Source organism: Lagenorhynchus albirostris, chromosome 13 (assembly GCF_949774975.1).
Source record: "Lagenorhynchus albirostris chromosome 13, mLagAlb1.1, whole genome shotgun sequence".
In the NCBI taxonomy this organism is placed as follows: Eukaryota; Metazoa; Chordata; class Mammalia; order Artiodactyla; family Delphinidae; genus Lagenorhynchus; species Lagenorhynchus albirostris.
Window position 1 is genome coordinate 37,584,502 of NC_083107.1, and position 23,850 is coordinate 37,608,351.

The following is a 23,850-nucleotide window of genomic DNA, read 5'->3' on the forward strand; positions in this document are numbered from 1 at the left end:
CAGATAGATGTGGCTTCCAGTCCTGCTTCATCACTTGTGTACTAGGTGATTATGACAAATTAGTTAACTTCTGTAAGCTCTTACCTCCTCATTTGTGAAATGAGTAATAATAAAGCTACTACTATCTTCATGAGGTTGTGAAGAAACAAAATACTTAACATGGTGTCTGACAAAAGAACTTAATAAATACCTATTTTAATTAAAATTGTTGAAACATTTTAGAAAATGAAATATATATTGAAGGGTACATAAGCTAAGGCATGAAAAGTCAAATTGGAAAATAGTGTGTAATATTTATAATTCTATTCACATGTTAGTAAATATTAACAGTTTTTAGCTGATAGTAAAAAGTACCAAAAAGTAGAATGTTACACTCTTAATTGTTCATGCTGATAGAAGAGAGAAATGACAATAAAATATACAGTTGGATCACAGTGCTTTAGAGTAAAAATTTTTTGCCTGTTTCCCTGCTCTGCCCTCCCCCCATCCTGTTTCTCTCTAGGGCATCAAAAAATATTGTCCAGATTAAGACTGTGGTTCTTGTAGGGGATAAAAAGCTACTAATAAAGCACAGTTAATTTACAAAAGAAATTCTTAACTTGGTGGCCCATGACCATGGAAGGTCCATAAATGTACCTTAGTGCACGAATGGATCGGATCCATGACATCTCATACAAAATGTTCTCTGTAGATTTTCTGGGAGAAAAGTGTTAACTTTCAAAAGATTATCAATAATCAAGAATCATTTTTTCTAATATGTTGGTTGACCAGAATATAGCTGAAGGAGAATGTTCACTTAAAAAAACAATATGTTAAGAGTTTAATATTTATAGAAATTTCAAAGCCTTTAATATTTTATAATTTTCCTTCTATTTAAATGATATACTCATTGTGAAAGTCTTTTAGAAAATACAGAAAATCAAAATTAAAAAAAAAAAATGTCATCACCCAGAGTAACAACTGGTAACTTTCTTTTGGTATAACCTTGGTATGAGATTGGGAACAGTACAGTTTAAAATTTTACAAAAATGTGATTATAAAACTTGTATGCTTTATAATCTGATTTTTTTCATGTGAACTATGATCAGTCTCTGTGTCATCAAATATTATGTCATCATTTTTATTAATTGCTGCATCACAGTAATACAGCTGCCACTTCTTTGTTTTGTTCGTAAGATTCAGGGAGTTAGTTATGTATATTACTTTAACAGATTATCATTATTTTATTTTATTAATATTGGAATGGAAAATTGGAATGAAATGGGAGGAAAATGAATCCAGAGAATGGGGAGAGAATATTAGGAGAATAAATGAAAGAATATAAATTTGCAAAAGAGCATACATGGCTCTGAAAGGAATGTCGTGCATGATGAAGGCATTGATACCACACAGCAAAATTCTTCTTGTTGGAATTGTTGCTGGTTTTTGTTTGACTTGTTTAAAGCCTATTACAAAACAGGCTTATGTTTTATATCTTGCAGATGCCTCAGTAGGCATTCAAGGTTCCTCGTTGTCTTCTACCTGTCTACTTTTTACCTTTATTTCAGGATTTCTCCCCTGAAATAATTCTGGGTGCTAGCTAGGCGGAGGTTCTGTCAGGTCTTTGTATTTTCAGGCTAAAAATTTCACCTTTCACACCTGTCATTTGTACTTAAAGTTTGAGGCTGTTGCTTATTTTTATTGTTTTATTAAACTTCTATTTTTTATAACAGTTTTAGACACTATTGCTTTTGAACAGGTTAATGTATGTTCTCCACTCTTCAAGGGTCTACTTTATATTTTGGAATTAAGAAATTTGACCAGTGGGATATTGATATTGACCACTATTAAAGTAGTGTTTTTCAGAAATTAGCTCATAAATAAAAAAACTTTCGCTATGGTTGGATACTGTAGATGAACAGTCCTTTCATGTGTTCAGCAGTACCAGACCAGGAAAATGTTAGATCCATTCGAAGATTTGTTAGATGGAATTATGGAATCCAGGTTAAAATAATTTAATTTTGACATGTAGCTTCCTCGTGAATGTTAGTATTTTTATTAATTGAAGCTACATATTTTGTTAGTCATTTAGAAATTTTTATCATTGTGTGTTCTTAAATGTAAGCGTATTCCACTCAGATAGGCAGCATATAACTCTACTTAGGTAGTAAAGTCTTATCAGGTGGGTAATAACGGGAAGGACTGAGAAGAAAATAGGATAAGCTCAGATAGTGAAAGGTAATGTATGATATTGGTGTACAAATACAGTATGTACAGAGTTTAAAAAATAAAATGGTAGGGAAAGGCCTATAATATAAAAGTCCATTGTCCCCTATCTCCTCAGCCCCATTTCTGTTTTCAACTTTTTGAGATGTTGGTTTTGATACTAACTTTTATGTTCTGAAATAATATTATATTGCTGTTGCTTTATCTGTCAATTTTAGGTATAATCTGTGAACTTTTCTGATATATAAAGATTTCACCCATTTACCCTTCCCCGTCCTCTCAATATAGTTACATCAGTTCTTGAGGTAGTTCTAAAAACAAAAATAATGCTCAGTTATTAGCCAAAAAAGATTCTGTGGTTCATTTTATATTTTACAAGATATAAATTGTTGTTTTTCTTTTGTTTTCATTCTTTGTTTCATAGAGTTTAGTGTCTTGTTCTTCATTTGATTAATTTTCTAGGTGTGGATCACTAATTTTCCCCAAACTCTCCAGCCCTTCTTAGTACTAGTTTTTACATTTTTATACATCATTAGGTGATCTGTTATTTTCTTACCTTCCCTCCATCTCCTTTGGCTTTTATCTTCCTACTCCAATCTGTATTGATTTCTCAGTAGGGTTACTGAAACAGCTATATTCTCTTCAGATCATCCTTGAAATTCTTTTGCTTTTCCATTATATTGGATATCCAGTTCACTGGATTCTATGTCATCTTTATTGGTTTACTTCTTTGTTTTGTTAGGATGATATCTTTTCTGAGAAAAGGTACATGGGAGACAAATGGTTTTTAGACCTTTCTGGCCTAAAAGAATGTCTCTTCTACCCTTACTTTTGTTGATAACTTTTCTTGGATACAGAATTGTAGATAGAAAATTATTTTCTCTCAGAATTTTGAAAGTGTTATTCCATTGTATTTTATCTTCCAATATTACTTAGGAGAAAGTATGAGCTGTTTTTATTCCTGAGCTTTTTCTTGTCACTCTTTTCACTCTCCCCGAAAGCTTTTAGGATCTTTATCCCTCCTTGGCTTCAGAAATTTCATGATGGTATGTGTTTCTTTCTTTTTTCAGATTCTTTTCCCATATAGGTTGTTACAGAATATTGAGTAGAGTTCCCTGTGCTATACAGTAGGTCCTCGTTGATTTTTTTTTTTTAAAGATTTTATTTATTTATTTATTTGACTGTGTTGGGTCTTAGTTGCAGCATGCGGGATCTTTTGTTGCGGTGCATGGGCTTCTCTAGCTGTGGCTCGCAGGCTCAGTAGCTGCGGTGCGTGGGCTTAGTTGCCCTGAGGCATGTGGGATCTCAGTTCCCTGACCAGGGATCAAACCCACGTCCCCTACATTGGAAGATGGATTCTTAACCACTGGACCACTAGGGAAGTCCCTATCTATTTTATATATAGTTGTATATATATGTTAATCCCAAACTCCTAATTTATCCCTCCCCCCACCTTTCCCCTTTGGTAACCATAAATTTGTTTTTGAAGTCTGTGAGTCTTTTGTAAATAAGTTTATTTGTATCATTTTTTTAGATTCCACATATAAGTGATTATCATATGATATTAGTCTTTTTCTTACTTACTTCACTCAGTATGATAATCTCTAGATCCATACCTGACTGCACTTTTATAGTAAATTTGACTAGCTCTTTGGCTTTCCTAATCCAAAATCTGACCTCAAGGTTGTTTTTTTTTTTTTTTTTTGCGGTACGCGGGCCTCTCACTGTTGTGGCCTCTCCCGTTGCGGAGCACAGGCTCTGGACGCACAGGGTCAGCGGCCATGGCTCACGGGCCCAGCCGCTCCGCGGCATATGGGATCTTCCCAGACCGGGTCACGAACTCGTGTCCCCTTCATCGGCAGGCGGACGCTCAACCACTGCGCCACCAGGGAAGCCCCTCAAGGTTGTTTTTTGAGGGGAAACTCAGATTTCATTTTCACTAAAGATAGTCAGATGTATGATCCTTCACTTTGAACTTGGTTTTTCCTAAACTTAAAGGAAGAAGCTACTCATCAGAAAAATGTTGAGTAATGTGTTTATTTTTCTTCTTGTAGAAATTGCGATATTATAGAATTTAAAACTGGAGGAGGCCTTAGAGATAAAATCCCTTTCATTTTGCCATGGAGAAAATAGTCCTGATGTATCATTTATGCATTTCTGTGTAACAAGGTACTCCAAAAGTAGTGTTTAAAACAATAAACGTTTGTTATCCTCAGAGATATGTTTATTATCTCAATTACAAACATTTATCATCAATTATTTTATGGGTAGGAGTTTGGGAGTGGTTTAGTTGGTTGGTTCTGGCTTGGATTTCTTATAAGGTTGTAGTCAAGATTTGGCCAGGTTATGGTCATCTTTGGATGACCTTACGTGGGACTGGAGGATCTATTTCCAAGTTGACTCACTTCCATGTTTGGCAAGTTGGTGCTGGTTGTTAGTGGGAGGACTCAGTTTTTTCTCATGTGGCCCTTACCATGGCCTCCTTGAGTGTTTTTCATGATAGCTGGCTTCCCCCAGAGTGAGTGATCCAAAAGAGAGCAAGGCAGAAGTGGTAATGTCTTTAGTCTCAGATGTCATACACTGTCATTTCTGCCACATTCCATTCATTGGAAGCCAGTCATTAAGTCCAGTCCACATTCAAGGGGAGGAAAATTGGGCTTCACCTTTTAAAGGGAAGAGTAGTAGTAAAGAATTTGTGGCCATACTTCAAATTTGCCACACCTGGAGAAATGAAGTTATTCTTACATGGTCATACAGGAAGTTGGTGATCTATTTGGTACAATAAGAGTTTTGATTTGTTTTGATAATATAACTAGGTGCAAATTTTAAGTGATAGTTGCTTAACTGTCATCTGTTATTGGATACATTGTAACCTGGTACTGTGTATTATTTACTTATTGATTCACCAGACCCCTTTGATTATCCACAATATGCCAGGCATTGTGCTACTAACTGAACATGTCTAAGAGAACTAGATTTGTATGTAGTAATTACTGACTCTTATTTTTATTTATTTTTGTTTTTTTACTGGAGCTGAAGTGCGAGAGAGAGAGAGAGAGTGTGAGCGTGTGTGTGTTCTTTAAACACTTTTGATCTGTCAGATAGGATAGGAATGTCCCTCCTAAGTAGCCTTCAAGCAAATTATTATATCAGCAGCATTATTATTATCAGCAGCTCCGCGTGGTATGGCATGCGGGATCTTAGTTCCCCAACCAGGGATCGAACCCGTGCCCCCTGCAGTGGAAGTGTGGAGTCTTAACCACTGGACTGCCAGGGAAGTCCCAAGCAAATTATTTTTAAATGTAGCTTTTTTATTAGTTGACAACAAAATCCCTTATGTAAAATAATGAGCTGGGTTTACTAATAAGGTATTTTATTATAGCCAGTTTCCTGATATTTGTTAAACATGTATTGAGTAGTTAGTACTTAGAGAAGCAAAGATATAGCCATAATTCTTGTTCTTTGTCTAGAGGGACAGATAAATACACACATAAAACTGAAGATGATAGCTGTCGACCTAACATGGTGACTTTTTACCAGTACCAGTTTTTGGTGTGATGCTGTCTTTTTAAGTTATTGTAGTGCTAACTCTACCAGGAAGGAGGAAATTAAATTATTCAAAAGATATTTTAGTATTTGTTTTTTTATATTACTTTTTAGAAAGATATAATTGTTGCCTCTCTAGGAAGCATTGATTTATTGAAAACTTTTTTTTCTCTTATAGGCAATGTCTATGCTGCTTCAAAGAATATAAGCATTTGGAGATTTTTAACCAAGTAGTGTGTGCACTTATTAACTTAGTGATTGCCCAAGTTCAAGTGCTCCGGGACCAGCTTTGTAAACATTGTACTACTATTAACATAGATTCCACGTGGCAAGATGAGAGTAATCAAGCGGAAGAACCACTGAATATAGAAAGAGAGTGTAATGAAGGAAGTACAGAAAGACAAAAATCAATAGAAAAAAAATCAAACTCTACAAGAATTTGTATTTTGACTGAGGAGGAATCTTCAAAGAGCTCTGATCCTTTTAGTTTATGGAGTACAGATGAGAAGGAAAAACTGTTACTATGTGTGGCAAAAATTTTTCAAATTCAGTTTCCCTTATATACTGCTTACAAACATAATACTCATCCTACTATAGAGGTATGTAAAAATAGGTATTGTGAATTTTAAGTAATACCAAGTCATGGTTATGTTGGTAATTTCTCACTTATGAATAAATATGAAGATAGTCATTATTGATGGGAAAAATTATAAAAATCACTGTTGTTATAAGAATTATTTCAGATTTCTTCAGACCATTTCTGTAGCAACTTGTGTTGAACATTTGCTCAGCATAGTTCTATTAAGGAAAGATTTATAAATTGAACTCATAAAATTAAACTGTCAGTGATAGACATTTTGCTGATGTAGATCTGTGCTGTATTTACTGTGACTCTTTCAAAAAGTAATAACTGAGGAAAAAGAAGCACATAGAGTTTTGAATTTCATTCTTAGAAACATAGGTTAACAGAATTTGGAATTCCTTTTGTAAAGAAAAAATGCTTAACAAATTATATGTAATTACTAGTTTTAAATAATAGTATTTTCTTTTGTATGTCAAGATGCTTTACTTATTTCACTAGTGATATTTTTCCACTCCCTCACTCCCTCCCTCCCCCCCCCACCTCCCTCTTTTCCTCCTTCCCTCCTCCACTAGAGATATTTATACAAGCCTTTCCAGGAGATCAGTAACCCATCTTAGGTATTTACATAATGGCATTTTTTCTACAGATAGCAGGAATTGAAACAGTTATGTGATAATGTATTATAATAATGGCTTAAAACAACAGTGATTAATTATTTCTCATGATTCTGTGTATTGCTTGGGCAATTTCTTTGCTGGTTTTGTATGGCCTTACTTAGGCACTTGCATTTATTTTGGGAGTTGGATGGGTTTGAAAGTCCAAGATGGTCTCATTCACACATCTGATAGTGCTGGCTGCTCTTTAGGGCTCCTTGGATTTTTCTCTACATGGCCTCTCTACTAGGGTAGACTATCTTCCTTACATTGTAGTCTTAGCATTGATCCAGGAAGGCAAAACTGGAAAGCTGTAAGGCCTCTTATAAAGGTCCACCCTTTGAAACCACAAAGTATCAACTTTACCACATCCCTGTTGGTTGAAGCAATTCACAAGGGCAGCTCAGATCAAAGGGGTGTGAAGTAGACTCCATCTCTGGATAGGAGGAGAGGTAAAGTTTCATTTTAAACTTTTAAGTACATTCTGTTTTTCGTGCATCCAGGAATGGGTAGAGTTGTGGCCATTAACAAATATACCATATGCTTTTTGTTTTTTTAAGGCTGTCTATTTTCTCCAGCTTATTTTTTCTATAACCTCCATTCTGACTTCTCTAAACTTCCTTCTTCATCTGGAAAAAAAGTTGTCCTTTACTGGAAATATTTTCACATTGAATTGAGACTATTTAAAAACATAGCCCAGGAGGTGGGTGTTTTCCCTATCGGAATTCTCCATAAGAATATTTTAAATCAGACTGTGCTCTGTCTTCTAGAATTTTTAGCCTATTATCTTTCCATGTAGAAACCTTTTAATAAATCTCTTATATGACATCAGATATTTATTAATCATTCTAAAAAATGTCATCTTGGAATCCTTTTTCAACAAAAAGGGGATCCATTTATGCAAAGCTGTAAAATTTAATCTTAAGAACACCACACAAATAGTGTTTTTAATGCCTTAAATTGATAATTGAAAGATGCTAAAAATAGTTTGGTTAGGGATGTAGATATGTAAAATTCATGCAGAGTGTCTTAGAAATATTTTTTCTCCAGTTAAAAATCTGTTGGTAGAGTTACAGCAATACTAAATCTGCCATTTTGCTCTCAAAATCAATTTCCTCATCAGTTTTTTAAAAATGATTTTCAAATATGATAATCTCCAAATGTAGGCATAGTCACACTCCCCTGTACTTCTCCTTGTGGAATAAAATGCCCCATTATTACTCTTCTTTAGGATCATTCCATGTGACTACTTGGTTGAAAGCAGTGGCTTCATTAACTTTAGGAAAATTCTAATAAAAACCACTCTTGGATATAATAAAGTAGGAGTCTCCTTATACAGAATTCTGTATTCTTATACAGAATTCTAATCTCCTTATACAGAATTTATATGTGCTTCTTTAATATTCTGTTCATAAGAGCTGTTTCCCAAGTTTCTAATATCTTAGTAATGAGATGTTATAAATACTCTAAAATTTCTAGTTTCTGTCCTTTGGCCATGTTATTAAATATGTTAAGGGCCAGCTGTTTCAAAGGGTCTCCGATCAAAACCTTGATGTAGGGCTTCCCTGGTGGCGCAGTGGTTGGGGGTCCACCTGCCGATGCAGGGGACACGGGTTCGTGCCCCGGTTTGGGAGGATCCCACGTGCCGCGGAGCGACTGGGCCCGTGAGCCATGGCCGCTGAGCCTGCGCATCCGGAGCCTGTGCTCCGCAGCGGGAGAGGCCACAGCAGTGAGAGGCCCGTGTACCGCAAAAAAAACCCCAAAAAACAAAAAAAATCCTTGGTGTAACATACATATATATTATAAAATTATGTGTATGTGTCTATATACATACACACAGATATCTTAAAACTAATATTTATTATGCAGTGCTATAGAGTTTACTATAGAGATGTTTAATTCCACCTTTTTATAAGGAGGTAGTCCATCCAGTCTTCCCTTCATACTGTTATATGCATCCTTTCCTGATAAGACCTTTTACTTTTGGTTTTATTTATTTTTTTTAAGAGGCACAAATTGACCAAGACTCTAGGAGAATATTCAGTACTCCTGTGTTAGTGTTTTGACACCTGTGACTTTAGAAACTTAGTCAGTATCCTTATTTCATGTAAGAGGAAACTGACTTACGAAGGTTAAAAGTTTTGATCACATTTGCATAGCATATTGCTCAGAGAGTTCTAGAATTCAGGTCTTAATTCTACTGCATTGTTTCTCAAATGTTTCAGACTAATCACTAACTATTGTAATCCATTGCCAATAGTGAATTAAGATGGGAACTTGAAGCCTCTCCTCCTCCCTTCCTCCCTCCATCCTTCTTTCCCTCCTGTTGAAGTTGAAAATATTTTTAAAGATGTAGTAATTTAAAATACATAATATTAATTCACATTAAAAGTTTTGTGGAGGCCAGTGGCATTCTTTTCCTAATCCTGAATAATACAGGTAATTCTATCAAATGAGGTATTGCTCTAGTGTTAAGTATTTTTCTTAGAGCGAGATGAGTATAAAAATTGAGAGAGAAGAGAGATCTTTGCCCTTCTGTTAAAGGTAGGTATAATATGCTCTGGCAGATTAAATACATATATTGTTGTTTTATTGTCCAAGTTTCTGAATCTAGGCTGTTTTTTTTTCTTGCCACTTTCTACTGACTTTTAATTCACCCTTTTTAAAAAAAATTAAATGTTTTAAATTTACTCTTTTAAAGTATACACTTTAATAAGTAACCATCACTACTATCTAATTCCAACATCAATGACTTTTTTATGCAAATATTTTATTCCTAATCTTCTAGCCTTCAATTCTTTGTGGTTAGATCATAGAGCAACATTTGCTTAATTAGATATAGAATTACTTTCTAGTTACTCCTTTATTTCTCTTTGTTTTAGAGTATCTTTTAAAGTAGTAGGCATATTCCTCTGTTTAGTTCTAGAAAGAGAGTGGCATCATCTTATGTAATAAATGTGAGGTTTTGGGGAAAAAAACAAAAACTTAAAAAATTCTTGATAGGTTTCTTAACACCTTTTCAGGGATCCTCTATAATGAGAGCTTTTGAGAGAAGGTTCAGCTTTTATCAAGACTTCCTAGTGTTGCTCCTAGTATTGTTACCAACAGATCTATGTTCATTTCTTTGCATACTACTTAAAATGAGATTATAATAACACCTTAGGGTAGTGGCTTCATGTATCCAGAGTAGAAATATGAAATGGTAAAACAGATCTTCTGAGTAGCTAAAATAGATACAACCAAGTCCATGAGTAACATTTTGCACATCAGAATAGAATTCTGTTAGGAGAATTTCTAGCTGTGTTCATGTTAGGCAGTAGAAATCTTGACTCCAATTTGATATTTCAGCATGGTTCATCTGGTCCATGAATCGTATTTAGTAATACCACAGGAGTTCTTATATTCTGGATTTTTTGAAGACAAAAGGTTTGCTAAGAATAACTTAAAACTTTAACTGTGGCCCTGGTAGTAGAGGTTTGAGAATACATTTAAGGAGGTTTATTACACTTAATTTGACAAGTGTTTTGACCTCTCTTAGGACAGTTTTTGATTATTCTGAAATGTTCTGAGAGTTTTATGTATGCTCTCAATCAGTTGTTTTCAAACTTTATTTCAGCAGTCAAACTTTACGTAAAACAGGTAACAGCAAAGAATGAATGGGTTCCTTTGGCAGCTAACTTTTCAGCTGAAAGTATCTAACCTTCTGATTATAAAAGTAACACTTTCAATATGACTAAAAAAGCATAGACTATACAAAATATAGAGTTTAAAATAAAAGGCCTTGAATCTCTCCTTTTTCTCCATTCTCTCGTCAAAAAAAATTGTTATGAAATTAGTTCAGATATTTTCAGACATTTAAAAATTTATGAAAATTAGATCATGTTCATAAATTCTATTTTTAACAAATACAGGATATTATCTTTATATGCCTGTGCATATGGAATTCACCTTATTTATTTTTTGATTCACCTTATTTTTAACAGCATTTTAAAGGTATACTTTACATACCATAAAAATCACTTGCTTAAAGTATATATTATTTTCATAAATTTATAGAGCCGTGCAACCATTACCACATTTCAATTTGAGAACATTTTCATCATCCCAAAAAGATAATCCCTCATGCCATTTCACCGTATTATTTTTGAAGGCTGCATAAGACCCTAGATGGTTATGTCACCATTTTATTTAGCCAGCCTATTGATGGATATTGAAGTTGTTTCTAATTTTGAGATGTTATAAATAGTTTCAGTGAGCATCATTATACATACATTTTCCAGCACTACTTTTACTAGTTGTTTAGGATAAATAACCAGAAGTTGATTTGCTGGGTCAAAGGGAAGGTACATTTTAAATGTTGATAGGTAACTGCCAAATTATCCTGCAACAAGGTCATACCAGCTTATATTCACACCAACAGTGGATGAGTATGCTTTTAGGTAGTTTAAATCTTACGTATGGAAAGCACGTTGTGGAACTTTTGAGTATACCTCTAGAGATTTCCCGAGTACAGTTTCAAAACCACTTAACTAAGTTTAAAATGTGTTCAAAAATTACCCCAATTATTTAAGGAAAGGTTTTTGTTTAAGAAGGCAAAATAATGTGTAGCATATAGTATAGAAAGATTTCTTTGGAGAAGAGTTAAAGTATACTTTAGAACTGAATCATATTAGCTTCAGTTAGGAATACTGCTGTTGATGATGAGAAGCAATTGTACAATCGGTGAGTTTTTATAAAATCAATCTTTAAAAAATCGTAGTTTTTAAAGATTGTCATGTAGTAGTGTGATGTAATTGTATTTACCTTTTTTTCTTTTTTTTTTTAAATCAGGATATATCAACCCAAGAAAGCAACATATTAGGGGCATTCTGTGATATGAATGTAAGTGTTTATCTTTTTTCATTCTTAGGTTTATGGAAAATTTTACTTTTTCATGTAAGTCTTTTTGAGTTTATGCCTGACCAGTATCTTTCCAGTACTGGTAATAAAATAAAAATTGTTCCTGATAAGTTTTAAAATAATAGATTTTCTTTTTTCTTCAGGATGTAGAAGTACCATTGCATTTGCTTCGTTATGTATGTTTGTTTTGTGGGAAAAATGGCCTTTCTCTCATGAAGGACTGCTTTGAATATGGAACTCCTGAAACTTTGCCATTTCTTATAGCACATGCATTTATTACAGTTGTATCTAATGTAAGTATTGTTTGGAATTGGTTTTAATCTTGAGATCAAAGTCTAGTATTTTAATAACATGAATTTTTATGTTCAGAAAAGCCAGATTATGAGTGATTTACATGTACAATCTTGTTTTTCTTTTCTTCTGGATTATACTTTGAAAAAATCGAGTACAGAAATCTTTTTTAAAATGTCTTTGTTATAATAAATTGGAATTTGTATCAGCGGTTAGGACTTGGTGCTTTCACTGCTGTGGCCCGGGTTCAATCCCTGGTTGGGGAACTAAGATCCTGCAAGCCGCACGGCACAACCAAAAAAAAAAAAAAAAAAAAAATTTAATGAATTTAAGTTAACTAGATAAATTTAGCCATCTACCTCTTTAGCCAGGGATTTTGTACTGGGAAATTTTAGAGTTTTTGGTTACTTAAATGATGGTTAGCCTAGCCTAGGGCACTACTACAGTGTGTCTGACTTCCCTGTATATTGCAAGTGAAGAACTAACATTTCTTTTTGCCTTTGTAAAGAAGATAATTCTTTCAAATGTTGTGAATGTCAGCTACTGTGAAGCACAATATGTGTGGAAGCAGAGAGAAGAAATACATTTTACCACCTGTGTATTAAAATCTAACCTAAAATAATCTTCTATTCTGGTCATCATTTAAAAAAATAGTGAAGCAATACTTAAATCTAACTTTACCAAAGCCTGAATTCTTGTATTAACTGAGTTACCTTAAGTAATAACTACTGTGAAATACTTCAAGTGTGTATATAAAATACAGGGTGAAAAAAGACTGAACAAAATAACTTTGTTTCCTCGTTTCCAGTGTAGAAATAACACTGGAGAGGACACTGGCTTTACTCAAATTTATTGAGTATCTGGAACTCCATGTTTCCATATTTGAAATAATTAATTTGTATCAAGGTCATTTTTAGTCCCCAAATTCCTTGGTTTCTGACAGGTTGAACATGCTACATGTAATGGCAGTGTAGCATGGTAGGTTAAGAATATACACTTTGGAGTCACAATTGCATTTGAATTCTGAACCTGAGCCTCAATTTTTTAATTCGTAGAATGGGAATGATAAATATGGTGATCTACCTTAAAAGATTGTTGTGAGGTTTTAAGATTTTAAGCTCTTATTAATAGCACCTGATACATAGTAAGCCCTTAGTGACTGGTGCTGCTATTTATTTTAGCTATTATTAACACTTAACCTGATTCTGTTAGTCTGATTGACTGTATTTGTTTGAAAGAAAGTTTTATTCAGTTTGGCTTCCTTTGGGAGAAAGAATAAAATACAGACTTTTGAGTGAACTTAAATCCTGTGTTGACATTTTAGTTTTAAATTGTCATAAATTTAGACAGGGTAAATAACTGAGTTTGAAATCCAAAGTTCAAAAAATAATTTATCAACAGTTTTCCTTAATCAGGAATATTAACCTGAATTAAAATGTATTTCTTGAATTAATTTTACTAAATCTTGGTGTTAAAAGTCTATTGTGGAAGCCTCGTTACAGGTAACTTATTGCTCTCTCTTGAAAAGTAATCCTTTACTTTGGATTCTGTTTGGAGGTTTGGATTCTGTTTCATTTTTCTCTTCAGACTTTTTGTGACTGCTAATTGGTGGGCTGTTGTCAATTTGCATAACTTTATCTTGTAACTCAACTGAGACTATTAAACCAAAGTTAAAATTAGTCATACTGTTTAAATTAATAATGTAATTGTTTGGATACTATAATCTATGTTTGTTTTTTTCCTGAGAGTATAACATAATGTACTTTTTAACCAAAGGTTTTATAACTTGAGTGGGTAACTCTCATTTGGCATCTTTTCCTCATAAAAAAATATTTTTTGATTTTGCTTTCTTCTAATTTTTAAAAATACAGTTAATACTTTGGTGCAAATTAAGAGCTTAAATTACAATTCTTTTTGTAATTAAGTTGTCTGCAGACCCTGTACTTTATTTTTTTCAGAGTTTGGAGTTTTTCTTAAGGGACTGGTGACATTTAAAGCAATATAAGTGTTGGCATGATTTCTGACCTTTTTTTGGAGTTTTGACCACTCTGCCTGAAGTTTATATGAAAACACTTAGCAGCCACTTTAAACAATTGAAATAGACATCCTTTTTGCATTTTGAGAAACTTTAAGGCCTTTAAATTTCAGACTTTTCTAGTCACATACAAGTTGATCTAGAGCAGAGTAGTTTCCTTTAGTGGATCATTGTAAATGATAAACCCTGGTCGTTTCTGTATGTCTCATTTCTTTTCTTGAGAAATAGGCAGCTTGTTTAGCCATGTTGTTTCAGCTTCAGTAAGGCTGAAGGTCCCTTATTTGGGAATCTCTGATTTTCCATGGGCTTTCATACAGGAACAAAAACTCCTACATTTAAATAATGAAAAAATTATTGAATTTTAGGGCAATCCTTTTCTTGAAAAGCAAAAAATTCTACGAATTATAAACTACTTTTATGGTAAGGTAGATAAGGCCTGACCTTATTGAGTACCTGTTTCTCCCACACTTGATTATAATAAATCACACATTCAGAAGAAAACATGTTTATATCAGTTTCTGGGAACCAAGCCATTCTGTTTGTTTTCTAGGGTCATTCCCTCACTCTTAATGAGGAAGGTGGTGTTATCTCCTAGAACTTTAGCTTGCAGCACAGGAAAACTCACTTTGCCTTGAGTCTGAGTTATCAGCAAAGAAGGAAAACTCTTATTTGATCAGTTAAGGTTCAAATCTGATAATACGCTTAGGCCCATACACTTACTTCAGTCTCAGAAGTTTGCTTTAGCATTTCTAAACTAACACTGTTAGGAGAGTTCTCAGTTTTGCACAAGTATTACTACACTCTTATAAGGATCTATTCTTAGTAATAATGACTGCCACCTCAGGGAAATAACAACAAAATCTTTATATATGTAGTTTTCTTATTTTGTATTGGTCTGTAGATTTTCAGCAAAAGCAGTTAACCAATATTTAGTACAGCTTATAGAAGTAGAATGTAGAGTCCTCATAGAAGTTTCCCCACTGAGATGCATGGTGGTTATAGCTCATAGTATGTATCCTGCCTCAGCCGTCAGCAAAGATGCCTGAGTTAGTCATCTCAGACATGACACCTTTTATTAATTACAAAATAACAAAGCCTAAGGACTTTGCATAAAGAATTTAAGAGTCATGGGATTTATTTTATTAATATGAATGGAAAAGTACAAATGAGCCTTAATAAACCTCATGAATATATGCTTTACAAAACAGATATGACAAATTATTACCTAAGAGATGTTATCAGACATGCAAACTTGTAGTAACACAACAGAAGACACAATAACAATTTCCGAACTGTCAGTTTCCTAAGACTACTTTACAAAAAACACTAACAAGGACTATTTAATATCAGAAGTTAGGCTGGGATTATACATTTTCATATATTTTCACACTAATCAGGAGAGTTCGCTGACAGTTCAGTGAAGTTTTCATTTTGTCAAAACTAGCTTTGTGATGCAGAATACTGCCTACATTCTGCAGTTATAAGGGGATCAGACAATATTTTTTCCTATTCCTGAGATTTTTAACAAGTACTTAGAAGGGCTACTAGAGCTCTGTTATCACAAAGAGGGGGAAGCTCAAAACTTACAGTAAGGAAAGAAAAAGGACCTATGTGATTAATAGCATATGGAATTTGATTCTTGTAATGGTATACCTCATAGTAGATTAAAGAATGTAGATTTTACAGAGAAATAATCTTGGGCTTGAATTGTAGTTCTGTTATGTACTATCTAATTTTTTTGTTTTTTTGTTTTTAAAATTTTTTTATTGATGTAATATCTAATTTTGATTACATTATGTCTATAAGCCTCACTTTTTTCATCTATCACAATGGAAATATTAAGGGTTCAGTAAATGGTAGCTCTTCTTTCTATTAAAAATTTCTTTCCAATGTTGACATTTTTTCCCTTGTCATTTTTATTTAAATTTTTGTTCGTTGGCATATTTGTTTATCCCCAAATAAAAGGTATCACTGTATCTATTTTCATTTTCATCCGTTCTAATGTATCTTATATATAATTGAATCTGTGAACCTTTTAAAAAAATTTGAAATAAACATATAGAAAAGTGAACAGAATGATAAGGTATGGCTCAGTGACTTATCAAAGTGAATATCCCATTTAACCACTACCCATGTCAAGAAACAAATCATTGTCAATTCCCCAGAAGCCTCCTTTATGATTCCTCTAAGTCACTATCCCATCTCTTTGCCCTTAAAGGTTAACACAATTCATACTTTTATTTCTTGCTTTTCTTTGTTTTATTACTTAAGCTTATATCCCTAAATACTGTGATTTAGTTTTGTCTCTTGCTAACTGTATAAGTAGAATCACATACAATGCATTCTTTCATGTATGGCTACTTTTGTTTAACATTGAGATTTATATTGCATGTAGTTCGAGTTGCTCATTTTGATTGTTGTATAAGACTCCTTTAAAAATATACCAACATTGATCTGTTTTACTGGTGATGGATTAATGTGGTGTCAGCATTCTCTTACATGTCTTTTAGTGCATGTGTACATTATTTTCATATATATATAGTAGTGCAATTTCTTTATCACAGGGTATACATATATTCAGTTTTACACGTTAATGCTAAGATTTTCTGAAGTGATTGTATTAATTTACACTCTTACCAGGAATGAGAGTTCCCATTGCTCCATATCATTGCAGACACCTAGTGTTCTCTTAGAGATTCATGATGAACTAATAGTAGTATCTCCTTGTGGTCTGCTTTTGTGTTTTTAAATGACTAAAGAGATTGAGCACCATTTCGTGGGCATATTAGCCATTTCAATATTTTTCGAGAAGTGTCAGTTTGTTTTTTTTTTGCGGTACGTGGGCCTCTCACTGTTTGTGGCCTCTCCTGTTGCGGAGCACAGGCTCCGGACGCGCAGGCTCAGCGGCCATGGCTCACGGGCCCAGCCGCTCTGCGGCATGTGGGATCTTCCCGGACCGGGGCACGAACCCGTGTCCCCTGCATTGGCAGGCGGACTCTCAACCACTGCGCCACCAGGGAACCCCAGTTCAAGTTTTTTTAATCTGTTTTAAAAATCAAATTGTTTGCCTTTTCCTTACGAATGTGTGGAGATTCCTTATATGTTTTGGTTACAAGTCTTTTGCCTGACATTTATGTATTGCTAATATCTTCTTCAACTCTGGTTTTGCTTTTCATTCTCTTGTGTCTTTTAAGAGTTATTTTTAACTTAACTATAGTTGATTTACAGTACTGTGTTAGTTTCAGGTGTACAGCTTCAGAGTCTTTTTTTTTTTAAATAAAATTTATTTATATTTTTGGTTGTGTTGGGTCTTCGTTGCTGCATGCGAATTTCTCTAGTTGCGGTGAGTGGGGCTACTCTTCACTGCAGTGTGCAGGCTTCTCGTGGCGGTGCTTCTCTTGTTGTGGTGCTTCTCTTGTTGTGGAGCATGGGCTCTAGGCACACAGGCTCCAGAGTGCCGGCTCAGTAGTTGTGGCACACAGACTTAGTTGCTCCACTGCATGTGGGATCTTCCTGGACCAGGGCTTGAATCCGTGTCCCCTGCATTGGCAGGCGGATTCTTAACCACTGTGCCACCAGGGAAGCCCCAGATTCTTTTTCATTATAGGTTAGTACAAGATACTGAATATAGTTCCATGTGCTATACAGTAAATCCTTGTTGTTTATTTTATATGTAGTAGTGCATATCTATTAATCCCATACTCCCAATTTATCCTTCCCTCTCCCCCTTTCCCTTTGGTAACCATAAGTTTGTTTCCTGTTTTGTACAGAAGTTGATGTGTATTATTTTTTTAGATTCCATTTATAAATGATATCTTATAGAATTTGTCTTTCTCTGCCTAACTTACTTTACTTAATATGCAAATCTCTAGGTCCATCCACGTTGCTGCAAATGGAAGGATTTCTTTTTTTTTTTTTTAATGGCTAGGTAATATTCTATTGTGTATGTATACCACATCTTCTTTATCCCTTCATCTGTCGAGGGACATTTAGGTTGCTTTTATGTCTTGGCTATTGTGCTGTGAACATTGGGGGGCGCATGTACCTTTTTGAATAAGGGTTTTTGTCTTTTCAGAATATATGCCCAGGAGTGGATCATATGGTACCTCTATTTTTAGTTTTTAAAGGAATCTCCAGACTGTTTTCCATAGGGCTTTACCAATTTACATTCCCACCAATAGTGTAGGAGGATTCCCTTTTCTCCAAACCCTCTAGCATTTATTATTTCTGGACTTTCTGATGATGGCTATTCTGACTGGTGTGAGGTGTCGTTTTGATTTCATTAAGAGTTATTTTCTAACCCAATTTAATGGTGTATAATTTATAAAAAAATTTTTCTTTATGGTTAATGTTTTCATTAATGGATAAAAAATCTTCCTTACGAAGATATTTTTCTATGTTCTGGAATTTTTATTATGTTACTTTCACATTTTGATCTATAGTTCAGTTGGAATTGACTTTTGTGTGTGGTGTGTGAGGAGGGATCAGGATTCATTTTCTTTTCTATATAGACAGACACTGGACCTGTCGCTATTTATAGCAAAGACAGTCCTTTCCTATTTGTTCTGAAGTATCATTTTGTCATAAATCAGGTATCTTTATTTGTCTTCTTGTGCATGGGTCTGGGGTTTCTAGTATATTCCATTAGTCTATTTGATTAGTCTTGTGCTGTTTTGCATACCATCTTAATTTCGGCTGCTTTATAAGAAGTCTTGCTATCTGGTAAAGCAAGTTCTACCTCCCTGTCATTTTTTAAAAAAATTTATTAAGATGTAACTGACATATAACATTAGTTTCAGTTGATTCAATATTTATATATGTTACAAAATGATTACCACAGGAAGTCTAGTTAACGTCTGACACCATTCATAGTTAACAAATTTTTTTATAAGAACTTTTAAGAACTATTAGCACTTTCAAATATGCAAAACCATTTTATTAAGTATAGTCACCATGCATTATATCTCTACTCCCTGTCATTCTTAAAGAGTGTTTTGTCTCTTCTTGGACTTTTGCATTTGGAATCAGTGCCTAAAGTTCCACGTATAAACCTTTTTGGGTTGCATTGAATCTGTAGATCAGTTTGCGGAGAACTGTGTCTCTGCAATATTGAGTCTTCTAATGTATAAATATGGTAAATGTGTTTTTATTTACATGCTTTAAGATTTGTCTCATAATTTTCTGTGTTTATGTGGAGATGTTATATATCTTTGTTAGACAATTTCTAGGCGCATGATATTTTTTGATGCTGTTGTAAAGAGAATATTTTTGAAAATTTTATTTATTATTTTTTTCTGGTATGTAAGATGTGTATATATGTATTATATATATGTAATATAGTATGTGTATGTATGTATATATGTGTGTATATTAATTCATTTACTTATATTAACTTTCTAAGCAGCAATCTTGCTAAACTAGTTACTTCCAAAAAGGTTTATCTGAAAATTATTTTGGATTTCTTACTTACATAATCACATCATCTCAGAGTAATATTGATTTTAATTCTTCCTTTTTAGTCTTATGCCTTTTATTCGATTTCTTGTCTGTTGCACTGTCTAGGACCTTCAGTTTAAGTTGAATTAAAGGTATTCTTGTCTTGTTCCTAGTCTCAGAGGGAAGAGTTTTAGCATTTCACCGTTAGTATTGTATTTGCTATAGGACTTACGTTTCATTAGATTAAAGTGAAGCCATGCAGTCTGTATTTACAAATTTGTTTTCAATTTGTATTACTTGCATGTGTTAAGGCTTAGTATTGTAGTTTCTTGTTTGATGATTTGCTTAGGATTTTTTTCTTATATGATATTTAAACTGCGATTTATGAGAATAAAACTAGTATGAGCATATTAGATTTAGAAATGGGCTGGAATATTATGTAGAAAAAATTAAGTGAACAGATTATTATAACTTTCATTATAACTTAGATTGGGATACTTATAGTAAGAGCTTAATTAAACAAATAGTTGTTGATGATCAGTGTTTGACTCTATAAAATATATTTGTCTTAGATGGATATTGAAGTGACCAGGTATCAGGTAATTTGATATTTTTTAGAAGGAAGGATGATTTATTAAAAAAATAATTTAGTTCTATAGTATTTGGGTTGCTACCATACAAAGAGGTATAGAGTAGCAGGTAGTAAGACGTTACTTGGATAGGTGATTCTCCCTTTTCAGGAAGAAACTGATAGTAATTCTTCAGATTGATTTTAGGTATATGGATTAGAATTGTTTATAGGTTAAATTACTTACCTGATATGTGTGCAGTCGTATTTCTTAGTTTATCCTTTTCAAAATAGATGAAATACATTTAGTTTTTAGAGGCAGGAAAATACTAAATGTTCTTGTTTTTAATTAAAGACATGTATTTCACATATTCATTAATCATTAATATCATTTTTATGTTTCTTTATAGATTAGAATATGGCTACATATCCCTGCTGTCATGCAGCACATTATCCCTTTTAGGACATATGTTATCAGGTAAGTTTATAAAATCTTTCTCCCCTGGTTATCCGTGTAGTAATGTTGTTGTTTTTTTTTTTTTTGCAGTACGTGGGCCTCTCACTGTTCTGGCCTCTCCCATTGCGGAGCACAGGCTCCGGACGCACAGGCTCAGCGGCCATGGCCCACGGGCCCAGCCACTCGGTGGCACGTGGGATCCTCCCGGACCGGGGCACGACCCCACGTCCCCTGCATTGGCAGGCGGACTCTCAACCACTGCGCCACCAGGGAAGCCCAGTGTAGTAATGTTTAAACTATTCATAACATAGTACATAATTATATAGTTTGAAAGTCCTTTGTGTTCACATCCTCCAGAGAAAATTTTTGACCATTTGATGTATTTTTTAATGCACCTATGTAGGTTTATATTTAATGTTTACTTTAAAGCAATTTATGTTGGAATATTTTTTATGTAAGTGTAAAGAATTAAACAGATTAACAGTGGTTGCATGATATTCCACTGTATTTATTCAGTCAACAAATGTATACTGTTATGTTGTAGGCACTGGAGATACAGCAGAGAAGAAAATATATCTCCTTTTGTGCAGTCTGTGTGCACAATAAGTAAATGATACAGTTCATTAGAAAGTCATGAGTATGACAGAGAAAAATAGCAGCAAGGGTGGGTTGAGAGTTCTAGAGAGTGGGTCACAATTATACCTATGGTATAGAGAAGGTCTCATTGGGAAAAGGGTGATATTTGAGTTCTGGAAGTCCCAACCTAAGAAGGAAACGTAAGACGAGGATAGAGATATTATCATATTTATTAGGCTTAGAGTGTAAACTGTTGGAGTTCTAAGATTGTATTTCTTGATAATATTTATGAGTTCTTTGTAATTTTTATTCATTTGCAAAGATTTGAGTGCCTGCTATTTTCTGGTTACTGTTCGGGTTGTTGGAGAAAGTATCAGGAAAAGAATCAGATAGTGATGAATCCTATGCAAGTAAAGATAAGGTGATAGAGAATATGAGGCCTTTCTGAAAGGTGACATCTGAGGAACATGGATCTGCTAATCAGATGATAAGTAGAAGGAACATAAGGGCATAGGCTTTGAAGTTGGAAAGAATATGACATATTAAAAAATTAGAAGTAGGGACTTCCCTGGTGGCACAGTGGTTAAGAATATGCCTGCCAATGCAGGAGACACGGGTTCGAGCCCTGGTCCGGGAAGATCCCACATGCTGTGGAGCAACTAAGCCTGTGCGCCACAACTACTGAGCCTGCAAGTCACAACTACTGAAGCCCATGTGCCACAACTACTGAAGTCCATGCACCTAGAGCCCGTGCTCCGCAACGAGAGAAGCCACCACAATGAGAAGCCCGCGTACCGCAAAGAAGAGTATCCCCCACTCACCGCAACTAGAGAAAGCCCGTGTGTAGCAACGAAGACTCAACACAGCCAAAAATAAAAAAATAAAGACATTTATATATATAAAAAAAAAAACTAGAAGTAGACTGGTGGAGCATAGTGTATAAGGAGGTAAGATTATGATATGAGGTTGGATATAAACAGGGGCAGATTATTCAGGACCTTCAAGACCTTTTAAGGAGCTTGGATTTAATTTTAGCAGTGGGATCTATTGAAGGGTTTTAAGCAGATGAATCATGATGGCTTTTTTAAAAAAAATATTTTAAGCTGCTTAATTTGTAATCTTTTTTAAAAAAAATTTATTTATTTATTTATTTATTTTTGGCTGCATTGAGTCTTTGTCGCTCCGCGTGGGCTTTCTCTAGTTGTGGCGAGTGGGTGCTACTCCTCATTGCGGTGCATGGGCTTCTCATTGCGGTGGCTTCTCTTGTTGCAGAGCGCGGGCTCTAGGTGAACAGGCTTCAGTAGTTGTGGCACACGGGCTCAGTAGATGTGGCTCACAGGCTCTAGAGCACATGCTCAGTAGTTGTGACATGCGGGTTAAATTGCTCCGTGGCTTGTGGGATCTTCCCGGACTAGGGCTCGAACCCATGTCCCCTGCATTGGCAGGCAGATTCTTAACCACTGCGCCACCAGGGAAGTCCTCATGATGGTTTTTAAAAGATCACTTTGGCCTTTAAGTGGATCATAAATTACAGGAGTGTTGGAGGAGGAGGAGCTAGGAGACCAGTTGAAAAGTTAATGGAGTAGTCCTGGAAAGAAGTGATGGTTACTTGTACAAGAATTGTTTATGGTGATTTGAAAATTGACTGGATATAGTTGAAAATGAAATCAATAAGGTTGGTGATTGTGGAGTTTAAGGAAAGGCGTAGCATAGTGGAAGACACTTAGCTGCCCTCCCTTTGATTTCTCTTTTTGCTGTGAGTATCATTAACAGATGTGAAAGACTGGGAGAATTTAAAGACGTAATTTTGAGATGCTTGTGGGACATTTAAGTGGCACGGGGAAATTGAGAATATAAGCCTGTAACTTAGAACAACAGCGTTAATTTAGGAGTTGTCAGCATAAAGGTAGCACTTAAAAACCATGGGAATAGGGGCTTCCCTGGTGGCGCAGTGGTTGAGAGTCCGCCTGCCGTTGCAGGGGACACGGGTTCGTGCCCTGGTCCAGGAAGATCCCACATGCCGCGGTGCGGCTGGGCCCGTGAGCCATGGCCACTGAGCCTGTGCATCCAGAGCCTGTGCTCCGCAACGGGAGAGGCCACAACGGTGAGAAGTCTGCGTATCACAAAAAAAACTAAACAACAACAACAAAAAAACCCATGAGAATAGGACTTCCCTGGTGGCACAGTGGTTAAGAATCCACCTGCCAATGTAGGGGAGATGGGTTTGAGCCCTGGTCTGGGAAGATCCCACATGCCGCAGAGCAGCTAAGCCTGTGTGCCACAACTACTGAGCCCATATGCTGCAACTACTGAAGCCCGCATGCCTAGGGCCCATGCTCCGCAACAAGAGAAGCCACCGCAATGAGAAGCCCACGCACCGCAAAGAAGAGTAGCCTCCACTCGCCACAACTAGGGAAAGCACGAGGGCAGCAATGAAGACCCATCACAGCCAAAAATAAATAAATAAATTTTTAAAAAACCTCATGGGTGGGCTTCCCTGGTGGCGCAGTGGTTGAGAGTCTGCCTGCCGATGCAGGGGATGCAGGTTCATGCCCCGGTCCGAGAAGATCCCACATGCCGCGGAGTGGCTGGGCTCGTGAG

General features: G+C 35.1%; 1 protein-coding gene across 1 annotated transcript in view; it reads left to right on the forward strand.

Annotated features, from left to right (window-relative positions):
- The window catches only part of USP34 (ubiquitin specific peptidase 34), a 231,927-nt gene that overhangs the window by 39,731 nt on the left and 168,346 nt on the right, over positions 1 to 23,850 (forward strand). Inside the window, exons 3-6 of the mRNA XM_060169925.1 lie at positions 5,930 to 6,350; positions 11,818 to 11,868; positions 12,030 to 12,179; positions 20,627 to 20,694. Coding sequence (XP_060025908.1) covers positions 5,930 to 6,350; positions 11,818 to 11,868; positions 12,030 to 12,179; positions 20,627 to 20,694 — 690 coding nt within the window. The remainder of the gene's footprint in view (positions 1 to 5,929; positions 6,351 to 11,817; positions 11,869 to 12,029; positions 12,180 to 20,626; positions 20,695 to 23,850) is intronic.